This window comes from Henckelia pumila, chromosome 4 (genome assembly GCF_033568475.1).
Source record: "Henckelia pumila isolate YLH828 chromosome 4, ASM3356847v2, whole genome shotgun sequence".
Lineage (NCBI taxonomy): Eukaryota > Viridiplantae > Streptophyta > Magnoliopsida > Lamiales > Gesneriaceae > Henckelia > Henckelia pumila.
Window position 1 is genome coordinate 191,836,987 of NC_133123.1, and position 12,645 is coordinate 191,849,631.

The following is a 12,645-nucleotide window of genomic DNA, read 5'->3' on the forward strand; positions in this document are numbered from 1 at the left end:
AACCGCAACGATAACTTAAAAACTTTATAACAACGAAACTATGCTTATTCTCTATTTAACAATTAACCTCAACACCTATCATATAGAATCGAGCTCTGAAAACAATTCATAAGTTCCCAAAATACCTAGCAACTAAACACTAAATTTTCTAAGTAGGATAGCTAAGGGAATTATACAATTCTATCTCGTTAGGCCTCAAAATATGATATGAATCTGACTCATTTCTATAAATAGATCTAATCTAATCCTTGATAAGAAAATATACCCATAACATGTTGTTCGGTTCCAAGATATTATACAATAACATATAGAATCCAAATAGATGACTAGACAGATCCCAAATATTTGTTCACCAATTTATACGTTTATCTTTAGCGTCTTTGATTCTACCGCAAGTTCAACTCTTAATTAAAATTTTCCAATAAATTTATCCACCTCTTCTATCCCAGACGCAAACAACAAAAAAAATCCATAATTACACTTCAAGTTAAAATATACTACGGGCTATTATCCACTTATTGGATCAGATGGTCTCTAAGTACCAAACAATTCCTACATATCGCGCCTGAAGACATATCTCAAATCACTAGTTCAACTCGGCAGCAAGTCTGAAAATCCAAAAATTCCCAAATTATTATATGTACAACCTGAATTTATATTTCAAGATCTTAATATACAATTAGACACCTCAAAGAGTTTGTAACCTGATCAAAAAGACTTTCTAATTAATCCTCCAGTACCTTAGTATTTTGCCGAGAGATAAATCTTCAGCTTATCCAGAAAACTTCCTAATTATTTTATTCATCATTCTACGCCCATAACTGGTGCACTAGTCTTACCGGTCGACAATCACAAAATCTTAGAATACAAATGTAAAGTACTCAAAAATATTCTAGGGACAACTCTATTTTCCTATCTCGCGACTGACCTCCTATTCAGCTTACCAAAGTCGCTTGTTTAATCTTAAAGGTCCTGTTTAAAATTGAAACAACTCATTCAACTAATTCACTAACTAGCAATCTTCTCGCTGGAACTAGTAGTCGTCATTCCTCGGAACACAACGATAACTTAGGATTTTAGCTAGCAATAACACTAATTTCAAACGGCCTAAATACTTACTATGCGGCTACGAGCCAATTCTTTACACAAGAATTTGGAATAATAATTGAAATTATGATCCACCAAAATTCTCATCATGATGGGTCATGAAAGGAATAAAAAATACAAGTAATGCTGCTTAATACGAAATGAAACAGTGCAAGCATTACAAACAAATGAGCTGAAAAATGAAAATCTAGATAAGTGACAACAACTCACTCATAATTTAATTCTAGGGGTAAATGAATAATAATTAAGGGTGTTTAAGAAGATTTAAAATTTTTAATAATAATTAAGGGTGTTACAAACAAACGCAGCGAAAGTTTAAAATTTTTAATATAAACACCAAGCACTTGTGTAGTATTTAAATCATCAAACATCCATAGGGTGTTTAAGAAGATTTTACCTATCAATCTCAAAAGATTGATTTATGGCTCCAACAAAGTTATGAACAACTTAGCTCTTAAAATGGTAGACACAATCTACAAGCTTCCAAGAGCACGCCATGTTCAAAATTGGATTCAACCTTTCAAGGATGCATCTTGTTTGAAAATAGCTCCTCTTCGAATTAGGTCCACGACTAGTCAAACTAGATCCACTCTAAATATGCACTAGAATATTTAGAGCATTTTTCATTGAGAAATTTTCTTGTATTTTTTCCCAAAATCAAAAGACAAAACTTGGAGAATATTTTTGTTGTGGTGGACGGCCACTCCATGGAAATGGAAAGGAATATATTATCTCATGGTCAAAAGATAATTAATTAATCATGCATAGAAAAATGAAAGTCATGCATGGAAAATTATGTCCAATCTGTTAACCCTTCATATTATCTCGCAAATATAATATATAAATATATATATGTCAAACATATATATATATATATATATTATACATGGCCCTTGAATTTAATATTTAATTAAATATTAAACTCAAACCCATTTAACTTTAATAAATTAATTAAATCCAACTTGAACTCATTCAAGCTCACTAGTAAAATAATTATTCAACACTATTTATATTTTGAGCTCTACTAGACTCAATAGTGTTTAATTAATCCAACACTTGAATTAATTTAATTATTTAGACTTCTACAAAGTCTACTAGTTTAAAATTAATTCAACTTTTGAATTAATTTAATTAAGTTCATATTAATAGTTTTGAAAATCACCATTTTCAAAAACTAATTATTTATTCAAGTCAACTTTTAATCTTGGAACACATTCACAAATTAAAAGTTACTTTCATGTTATTCTCCATTAGAAGTAAAACTTCTAATTTATTTTACATATAAACCCCTTTATAAGTTGTTCAACACATTGAACTAATTTTAATCTCAACGGGATCTAGAAATCTAGTACTTGTGTGACCCTCAATGGTTCATTGATACAACTAGCAGTGGGTTCACATCTCCATGTGATTCGGGATCAACAAGTCTATTATATGAGCATACCCTATATAGCTACATTCTTATTAATCAACCCCTTGATAATAAGAATGTCAGAAAACTCAAGTCTGATAGTACCCAACCAGTCATATTAAACATCTAGCAGCATCGTTTACATGACTCCCTAGATATCAAATGATAGTGCCTGGAAGAACCAATCAATTATAGTTAGCGTACAGTACGGTCCCTTCAACACATATATCCCGACCGATTCGACAACCGTTGGTTTATCGAGAGTTTTCAATGAATCGATAACTATGTGTTATGTCGTAGTTGCATCGAATGTGTAATTCAAGAAACCCCTTTCTTAATTACCACCTACTCTGATCAGATATTTCAAGCTACATATGCATGAGATCACATAGGATATTCATACCCAAAGGTAAGCGGTGAATCTCCGACTACAATGCATCGACTCCTATATGTTTCGTCACAACACCCAACATTGCCACCTGATGACCCCAGTTGAGTCGGTAAACAAGTCAAAGTGAAGCACTAGCATATAGAGTCTCCATGTTGTCCCGGGTCATAAGGACTAATGGTGTACAACCATAAACTAGGACTATTCCACTCGATAAGTGAGAACCACTTGAAAAATTCTTTAGGGAGGGTTGTTCAGTGCACTCTACAAGGAGCACCTATTTGCATGCTTGGACATCATCATGCATTCTACTAATGAAACGTGGTACTCACATCGCAAATACTAGTCTCAAGCTCGAGCGGCCTTTATCCTTCTTTGTGGCGGCTGAATGGACTAAGAATGGTTTAGAATATACAGTATTCCAAATATGAGTGTCATGATAGTCATCCCATGACCATCTCATATTCTTTCTACTATTTGTATATTTAAGGGCTTTATATATGCAGCTAGCATGGGTATTTAGATAAAGATGTGCCAAATTAAATAATTTAAATATTATTAAAATAAAGATTGTCATACAAGAGTTATCTAAAGGACCCTTGGCCAACACTTGGCTCGACGGACACCTACTCTAACAATCTCCCACTTGCACTAGAGCCAACTAACCATATTCTTTAAACCCATTGATTCGTGATGCTATTCAAAAAATGGTCCTGTTAAAGGCTTAGCTAGTGGATAAATAACATTATCTGCGGAGGCGACTCTGCCAAATGACACCTCTACTCTTTCTACAATCTCTCGGATGATGTGGTATTTTCTCAGTACACATTTGGATTTTTTATGAGACCTGGAGCAACTCCATTATGAATAACGCCCAACTCTTGGACAAAATTTCTTATCCAAACACCCTCCTTTGTTGCATCTGATGCTGCAATGTATTCGACCTCAGTGATGAAATCCGCATTGCTGTCTTTCTTGGAACTCTTCCAAAAGACAACAACACCATTGAGCATGAATACAAACCCAGAGGTTGACTTCTAATCATCGATATCGCTTTGAAAACTAGAGTCGGTATAGCCTTCCAATTTTAGTTCTCCACCCCCATAAACCAAGAACATATTTTTAGTCTTTCTCAAGTACTTGAGGATGTCTTTCACAGCTTTCCAGTGTGGAAGACCAGGGTTCGATTGATATCTACTTGCAACACTCAGTGAAAATGCCACGTCAGGACGTGTAGATATCATTGCATACATGATACTACCAATAGCAGATGTATATGAAATGCGTGTCATCGCCTCTATCGCTGCATCATTCTTTGGAGACATGGACTTGGATAGAGACATGCCATGACACATTGGTAGAGATCCTCTCTTGGACTCTTCCATCGAGAACCTCTTCACGATGGTATCAATGTATGCAGATTGGGTGAGACCAAGCAATTTTTTTTATCTATCCCGATATATCTGTATTCCCAATAAAAAGATGCTTTACCCAAGTCTTTCATTGAGAACTTACTCTTCAACCATACTTTAGTTGATTGCAACATTCCTACATCATTCCCAATGAGTAGAATGTCATCAACATAAAGTATCAGAAATGTCACATCACTCCCACTAACCTTCTTATACACACAAGGTTCCTCAGGATTCTTAGTAAATCCAAACTCTTTGATTGTACCATCAAATATGAGGTTCCAGCTCCTAGATGCCTGTTTGATACCATAAATAGATCTCTGAAGTTTGCATTCTTTATGCTCACTTTCGATAGATGTGAACCATTTAGGCCGAGACAAGTAAATCTCTTCCTTAATATCCCCATTAAGAAAAGTTGTCTTCACATCCATCTGCCATATTTCATATTCATACCATGCAGTTATGGCAAGCAATATCCTTATAGACTTGAACATTGCGACTGAAGAAAAAGTTTTCTCAAAGTCAACTCCTTGTCTTTGAGTATATCCTTTTGCTACCAATCGCGCCTTGAAGGTCACCACCTTCCCATCCGCTTTAAGTTTCCTATTGTAAATCAATTTACACCCTATAGGAATAATTCCCTCAGGTGGATCCACAAGATTCCACACTTGATTCGAATGCATGGAATTCATCTCATATTCCATAGCTTCAAGCCACATGGATGAATCGGCATCAGACAACGCTTCCTTGAAGGTCCTTGGATCACATCCATGGTCAGGCTCATCTTGGCCCTCTTCAAGAAGTAGACCATACCTCATAGGTGGTATCGAGATCCTCTCAGATCTTCTAGGAGCTTGTATTTCCTCTCTTGGTTGTTCGAGAATGGGCTCTACAATCGTGGGTGTTTCTCGAACTTCTTCGAGTTCTATCATCTCCCATTTTCTATCCAATAGAAATTCTTTCTCCAAGAAGGTTGCATTCCTAGAAACAAACACCTTTGTTTCTTTGGGATGATAGAAATAATATCCAACCGAATTCCTTGGATATCCCACGAAGTAGCATAAAATGGATCGAGCATCCAATTTATCTCACACTGTCTGCTTTACATAAGCAGGACACCCCCATATTATAAGATAAGAATACTTAGGAGGCTTTCCCATCCATATCTCATATAGTATCTTATCAATTGCCTTTGAATGAACATTGTTCAACAACAGTGCCGCTGTTTCAAGCACATATCCCCAAAAAGATGGCAGCAACTCCGTGAATCCCATCATAGACCGAACCATGTCCATCAAAGTCTGGTTACGACGTTGTGAAAAACCATTCAACTGAGGTGTAGTAGGTGGATTCCACTGTGAGAGAATCTCATTCTCCCTAAGATACTCTTCGAATTCTGCACTCAAGTACTCATCACCTCGATCCGATCGAAGTGTCTTGATGCTTCGTCCCAATTGTTTCTCCACTTCATTTCTGAATTCTTTGAAATTTTCAAAAGCATCAGATTTGTATTTCAAAAAATACACATACCCATACCTTGAGAAATAATCGGTAAGGTGATGAAGTAAGAATGTCCATGCTTAGTGCTGATACTAAGTGGACCACACACATCTGTATGGATCAAATCCAACAGTCCATTGGCTCGCCCAACATGGCCCTTTAAGGGAATTTTGGTCATCTTTCCTTTTAGAAAGGGTTCAAAAGTAGTAAGAGAATTAATATCAGACATATCAAACATGTCTTCTCCCACTAGCTTGTTAATCCTTCTTATGGAAATATGACCTAATCGAGCATGCCACAAGTGTGCCAGATTCAGAGTGTTATGTTTTGCTTGTGTTTTTTTGATATTTCTTGGACATTATACATTTAAATATCTTTCAATTTTAAATTATAGAGATCATTTTCCAATTCGCCTGTATCAATTAAACATTCATTCTTGCAAATATTGCAAACACATTTTCCAAATAAACAAGAATATCCATCTTTATCAAGCATAGAAACGAAAACAATGTTTTTCACTAAATCTGGTACAAACAAAACATCTCTCAAAATTAATTTAAAATCATTGTTCAACAATAAGTAAACATCTCCCACAGCTTTGGTAGCAACTCTTGCCCCATTTCCCATCCTCAAAAAGGTCTCACCTTCCCTGAGTATCCTACTTCTTGCCATCACCTGCAAATCATTATAGAGATGTGAGCCACAGCCCGTATCCAATACCCAAGAAGAAGAGTTAATTGAAATATTTACTTCAATGTAAAACATACCCTTTTCAGAACCATTATGGTCAAGATATTCCTTATAACTACGTTTACAATGTCCATGCCTAAGTGGGCGTGTTTGATCACCAAAGAGCTCTTTGATATGTAAATGAATGTCAGCAGTATTCTTAGCATCCTCAAAACGCCTCTGCAGTTTATCAGACATAGAAGCTAGCATATAACACTTAGCTTTCAAATCATGGTCATACCAATCCTTGTAAGTCTGTAGCTCATCAAAGCTACATCCAGTCGGAGCCTCATCAGGGGACGACTTATCAAGTGTATATGTAAACCTCTCTGAGTTCAAGACAATTTTCAGATTTCTTAGCCAATCGAGGTAATTTGGACCAGTCAGTACATGTTTCTCGAGTATTGCAGATAACGGATTGCGAATTGATGACATGTCAAAAGTTTTGTACTGAAAATGATAACAGATAAATGTTAATGACTATTTTAAAATATTTAATAAGATATAAAGTATGGACTTTTACTTTATAATTTTTTTCTCCCACTGTTTTGACATTTTCACTACTCTCTATTGAAAATGGGAAACACATTTCCTCAGTAGGTACGTAAGGTCCAATTAGCCAATCATGATCCCGAATAATATCAGCCAATCACAATTTCTAAAAGGTAGTTTCCAATTGCATCTCCATGCAACCCTTACGTAAACTTTTGTCTCACAATTGATTATGACTCAATAATATGACGTCGTTCATCTTTACGTGTCAAGCCTTACCATCGATATTGAACCTTAATGGACGGTCTCCATGAGTTCTCCCAATAATATGAGCTGAAGTCATGGGATTTCCACGTAGTTCACATCACCATGTCAATGGATGTCACAGCTTTCCGGCATCCAAGCCCCCCCAATAATATGAGCCAAGCATTGAATACGGGTAGCGTTCATCATGCACCCATTGTCGATGGAAGACAAGGAAATCATAAACAAATTTATAATTCTCTTTTTCGGGATTGATATAAATTTTGAATCAAATTCAAAATGAGGGTTTTTAATTTTGAAGTGGTCTCATCATTAATTTTAAAACTCGCCATGTTTGTTCGTATGATTGCTGGATTCATACAACTTTGTTATTTTAAAATAATAACGCACATACTCATTATTTATAATATATCATGCATATATTATAAAAAGTAAATTAACAAGGATGATTAATCGCCCCAATACTATTTGACCCGTGTGAGCCAAATACGGGCCTAGGTCCAATCCTAGGGAATGAACGGGATGCAAATGCAACAATTACATAAGATTCCAATATTTAACTTGGATCTTCATAATTCATCATGGCCCACCATCTTCCAATCTTTATCTTCCACTATCAAATATTTTACATTAAAATATCCATGGCAAATAGGGATACATCTCATGGGGTGGGAACGGGCTATAAACCAATCCCACTTTATAATTTGATAATTATTTCAACACATTCAACACAAAATATCCTAGAATACACCTAGCAAATTGGTCTTGGGCTTTTGATCATCCTTCATGCATAATATCACATATCATACACCATCAATTAATTATCACAATAATCAATTGATCAAATATTATATATCTTGGTTCAATCACTAACCTTGTTTGTTTCCAATTAATTTATTTATAACCGAATTTCTTGTAAATCATCATTTACTATAAATAATCAAAGTCACACTTTAATTAATTATTTCATGAGAAAATACATACAGTATAAAGTTTAATTTTTTCACAAAAATCAACTATAATGATTTTAGAAACTTTGGACCTATGACACTTGATATCCCAAAACACCTTTTGGAAGCACAAGTCGTCATAGTCGTTACCGAAGCTCCATCGACGGATTTCGGCCAAATTTTTATTTTTTTATTAAAATTGAACTGCCCATGGGGCCGCCCTCGGCTGCCCCAAACTGCCCGAAATGGGCAGCACCTCATGTTATAATTTTTTTCAAAAACAGCCCCAAAAGTTGAAGAAATGATTTTCTCATGCGGTTAGAAATTGATCTCAACATAATATTCAACAAATGCTACACAAAAAGAGTAACCTGGCTCTGATACCACTGTTGGGGATCGGTTACCTCGTGCCCGAAAATGCAGCGGAAGTTTAAAATTTTTAATATAAACACCAAGAACTTGTGTAGCATTCAAATCATCAAACATCCATAGGGTGTTTAAGAAGATTTTACCTATCAATCTCAAAAGATTGATTTATGGCTCCAACCAAGTTGTGAACAACTTAGCTCTTGAAATGGTAGACACAATCTACAAGCTTACAAGAGCACGCCTTGTTCAAAATTGGATTCAACCTTTCAAGGATGCACCTTGTTCGAAAATAGCTCCTCTTCGAATTAGGTCCACAACTAGTCAAACTAGATCCACTCTAAATATGCACTAGAATATTTAGAGCATTTTTCATTGAGAATTTTTCTTGTATTTTCTCCCAAAATCAAAAGACAAAACTTGGAGAATATTTGTGTTGTGGTGGACGGCCACTCCATGGAAATGGAGAGGAATATATTATCTCATGGTCAAAAGATAATTAATTAATCATGCATGAAAAAATGAAAGACATGCATGGAAAATTATGTCCAATCTTTTAACCCTTCATATTCCCTCACAAATATAATATATAAATATATATATATGTCAAACATATATATATATATGTTATACATGGCCTTTGAACTTAATATTTAATTAATTATTAAAATCAAACCCATTTAAGTTTAATTAATTAATTAAATCCAACTTGAACTCATTCAAGCCCACTAATAAAATAATTATTCAACACTATTTTTATTTTGAGTTCTACTAGACTCAATAGTGTTTAATTAATCCAACACTTGAATTAATTTAATTATTTATACTTCTACAAAGTTTACTAGTGTAAAATTAATTCAACTCTTGAATTAATTTAATTAAGTTCATAATAATAGTTTTGAAAATCACCATTTTCAAAAACTAATTATTTATTCAAGTCAACTTTTAATCTTGAAACACATTCACAAATTAAAATTTACTTTCCCTTTATTCTCCCTTAGAAATAAAACTTATATTTTATTTTACTTATAAACCCCTTTTTAAGTTGTTCAACACATTGAACTAATTTTATTCTCAACGGGATCTAGAAAGCTAGTACTTGTATGACCCTCAATGGTTCATTGATACAACTAGCAGTGGGTTCACATCTCCATGTGATTCGGGATCAACAAGTCTCTTATATGAGCATACCCTATATAGCTACATTCTTATTAATCATGTGACGCCCCGTTTTTATCTTAAATGAGTTTATTTGAGTTAATCGGAGATTGCAGAGTTCACGAGCCGACTTGATTTTGATCAGGGTCCTTTTTGCAAATTTGGAAATTTCAGGGACTAAAACGCAAATAATGGATTTGTTATATTATCTACTCAACTTTTGACTTTTCTCATTCATCCTTCTCCTTCCTTAGCCGGCTCCTCCTCCATTGAAACGCCCCATCTCCTTTTCAAGCTTTTGGATTTCAGTCCGAGCTCGATCCGGCCGTTAGAAATTATTTCTGAAGGCAGTTTAGCGATCACTGCAGCGAGAGCTCCGTTATACCGTAAGTTTTTCAATGATCAGATACATTCTAGTTTTTGGATGTTGTTAGAATCGATTTAGATTCGAGTATGTTGTTCTCTACAGAGTTCTGATCGTTTATTATCTGTCAGTTTTGAAATAGAGCGACGTTCGGATTTGTTATGATTTTTGAAAGCCATTTTTGAAAATCATGGTTTTGAGATTTGTTGGGTTTGTCTTGTTGTTGTTGTATTAGCATTGAATTGAGTTGTTATCAGTATTTAACTGTTGTCTGCGTTGCCGGTTTGTTCAGTTATAGCCGTTATGCCGTCGGTTTGAGTTTTTGGAGATTTTGAACCGTTTTTGAGTTTGAACTTGGCTTGTAAGTTGATCGTGGTTATTGATCAATCATCTCTTGTATCTGAACAGATTCGTTTGGAGTTGTCAAGCCCAGAGTTAGCAGCTGTTTGATCGTTTCAGAGAATTGGACGAAGAACGGTATAAAGAGTTTTCCTTGAACCGTTGCCTTGTTGTTGTTAGATTGTGTAGTTGTTTATACAATCTCTTTTGTAGCTTATCCAGAGTTGGAGCTACTGCATTGAAAGGTAAAAGCAGTCATCGTAGCGGGATAGCATACTCGGGACTGTGGTTCTCGAGTTTTCCCTTTTGAAATCTCATACTTGCATCTACACTTGTTCTAACATGAGGAACTTGTGTATTGTTTGATTGTATTGGTTTTTGTTAAAAGGATTATGTTTTATGTTTCTGTTATGCATTCATCTTGAGCCAATCTTGTTTCAGCGGGCAGAACCGCCCTTTTTGTTTAGACGTTTGGGAACTATGATTGAGTGGCCCAGGTCGTAGTCGTTTCGTCTGGTGCTAGCATACTCATTATAGTTGCTCAAAGTCTAGAGGAGTGAGATACGTGGCACCACCTCGATTGGGAGAGTCGGTGAGTTGTTACGTGATCTTATCCTCGGGATCCCAAAGGCACAGCAGCAATCCCTCGTTATCATATTTGATATCCCTGTTTAAAGACATGCATTTCATTACGATGTTATTGATTTCGTTATTGTATTGAAAGCATGTTTGTTACTTGTATTACTTGTTATGTTGCTTTTACTGGGAATGTCGTTCTCACCGGTTATCTGGCTGTTGCTTTGTTTTGTATGTGTACTTGGCAACAGGTGGGGCAGGAACAAGTCAGAAGAGGCATGGTTAGCTTCGAGGGCAAGTAGTAGAAGTGAGACTCGGTTTAGAAGTTGAATTAGCATGTTTATCTAGTTTAAGATTGAAGCATGTTAGAACTCGAACTTGATATGTTTTGTTATTCGAATTAGTTTGTATTCGGATTGTAATCTAAAATCGAAGTATGTTGTTGTTGTATCGATTTAGACTTCTGGTTGTTTTAGGCCTTCTGAAAGCATGACTTGTTATGGCATGTTTCCCTACACCCTGTTATTGCATATGTATTTGAAGGCATGTCGGACCAAGCGCGGAATCCTTTCTTTATTTTCTGCAGCCTGAGCATTTTTTGCCCAGGCCTTCCGCGCGCGGGCGAGGCATTCCTCGCGCGTGCGCGAGGCCTCCGTTGGGCCTCTGAATTGTTTGCCCGCGCGCGCGCGATCTTGGTACCTCGCTCGGGCGTGAGCCTTTGGTTGGTCTCGGTTGTTGAAGCCCGCGCACGCGCGAGCTTGGTTCCTCGCGCGGGCGCGTGGCGTTTAATAAAAAAAAAAAACTTTGAATTGTTTTACTCTTGGATTCTTGTTCGCTTAATTGTTGTTTAATCCGAGATTAGTGGTTTAGAATCGAGGTCTCACATTAAGTGGTATCAGAGAGTTAAGATTCTTGGTCGAACTAGAGTGAGCGGGGTAGATCGAGTCTGTGTGCAATGACTCCTCGCATATGTTTGAATTATTTAATTGTGTACTTAATTCCATGCGAGCATGCTTTATTGTTTGAGCATTATTTGAATTACATGGTTGTGTGATTTAAATTAATAAAGCATGATCTACTTGAGATATAACTGTTTCTGTTCTCGATTGGTATTCGGTATTCCAATTGGTTGTAAGGGCACTGATGGTAGCGATTGAGATATCTCGTGTGCTAACCTTTGATTATCAGATGGGTCCTCGTCGAGTGATAAACAGAAACACACCACCAGTTATCCCTGCGACTGAGCAAGCTAGCACTGAGGTTGATCAGTTGGATGCTTCATCGACTCCTATGGAAACCTTGCTGAAGAGGTTTCAGTCGTTCAATCCGCCATTGTTGATGGGTTCAGAAAATCCAGTTGACTGTGAGAGTTGGTTGGATGATATGGATCAGTTGTTTGATTCCATTGACTACACAGATGACCGCCGAATCAGGTTAGTAATTCATCAGCTGCGTGGTGGTGCTAAGAGCTGGTGGATCATGACAAAGAAAGCATTTGAGAGTAGAGGTATAGAGGTTACTTGGACTCTTTTTAAATCTGAGTTTTATAAGCGGTTTTTCCCTATCTCGTATCGTAAGGATAAGGGAGC

General features: G+C 36.1%; 1 protein-coding gene across 1 annotated transcript; it reads right to left on the reverse strand.

The window, feature by feature from the left end:
* Positions 1 to 6,476: 6,476 nt before the first annotated feature.
* On the reverse strand, positions 6,477 to 6,982 carry LOC140862491 (uncharacterized). The gene is made up of 2 exons (XM_073265514.1): positions 6,586 to 6,982; positions 6,477 to 6,493 (listed from the first exon to the last, which is right to left on the reverse strand). Exons 1-2 carry the CDS (start codon positions 6,980 to 6,982, stop codon positions 6,477 to 6,479), a joined length of 414 nt encoding a protein of 137 aa, XP_073121615.1.
* Between the last annotated feature and the right edge of the window lie 5,663 nt (positions 6,983 to 12,645).

Bases quoted from the DNA above. Each gene is read 5' to 3' on its own strand.
- LOC140862491 (XM_073265514.1), bottom strand. From the start codon at position 6,982: ATGTCATCAATTCGCAATCCGTTATCTGCAATACTCGAGAAACATGTA.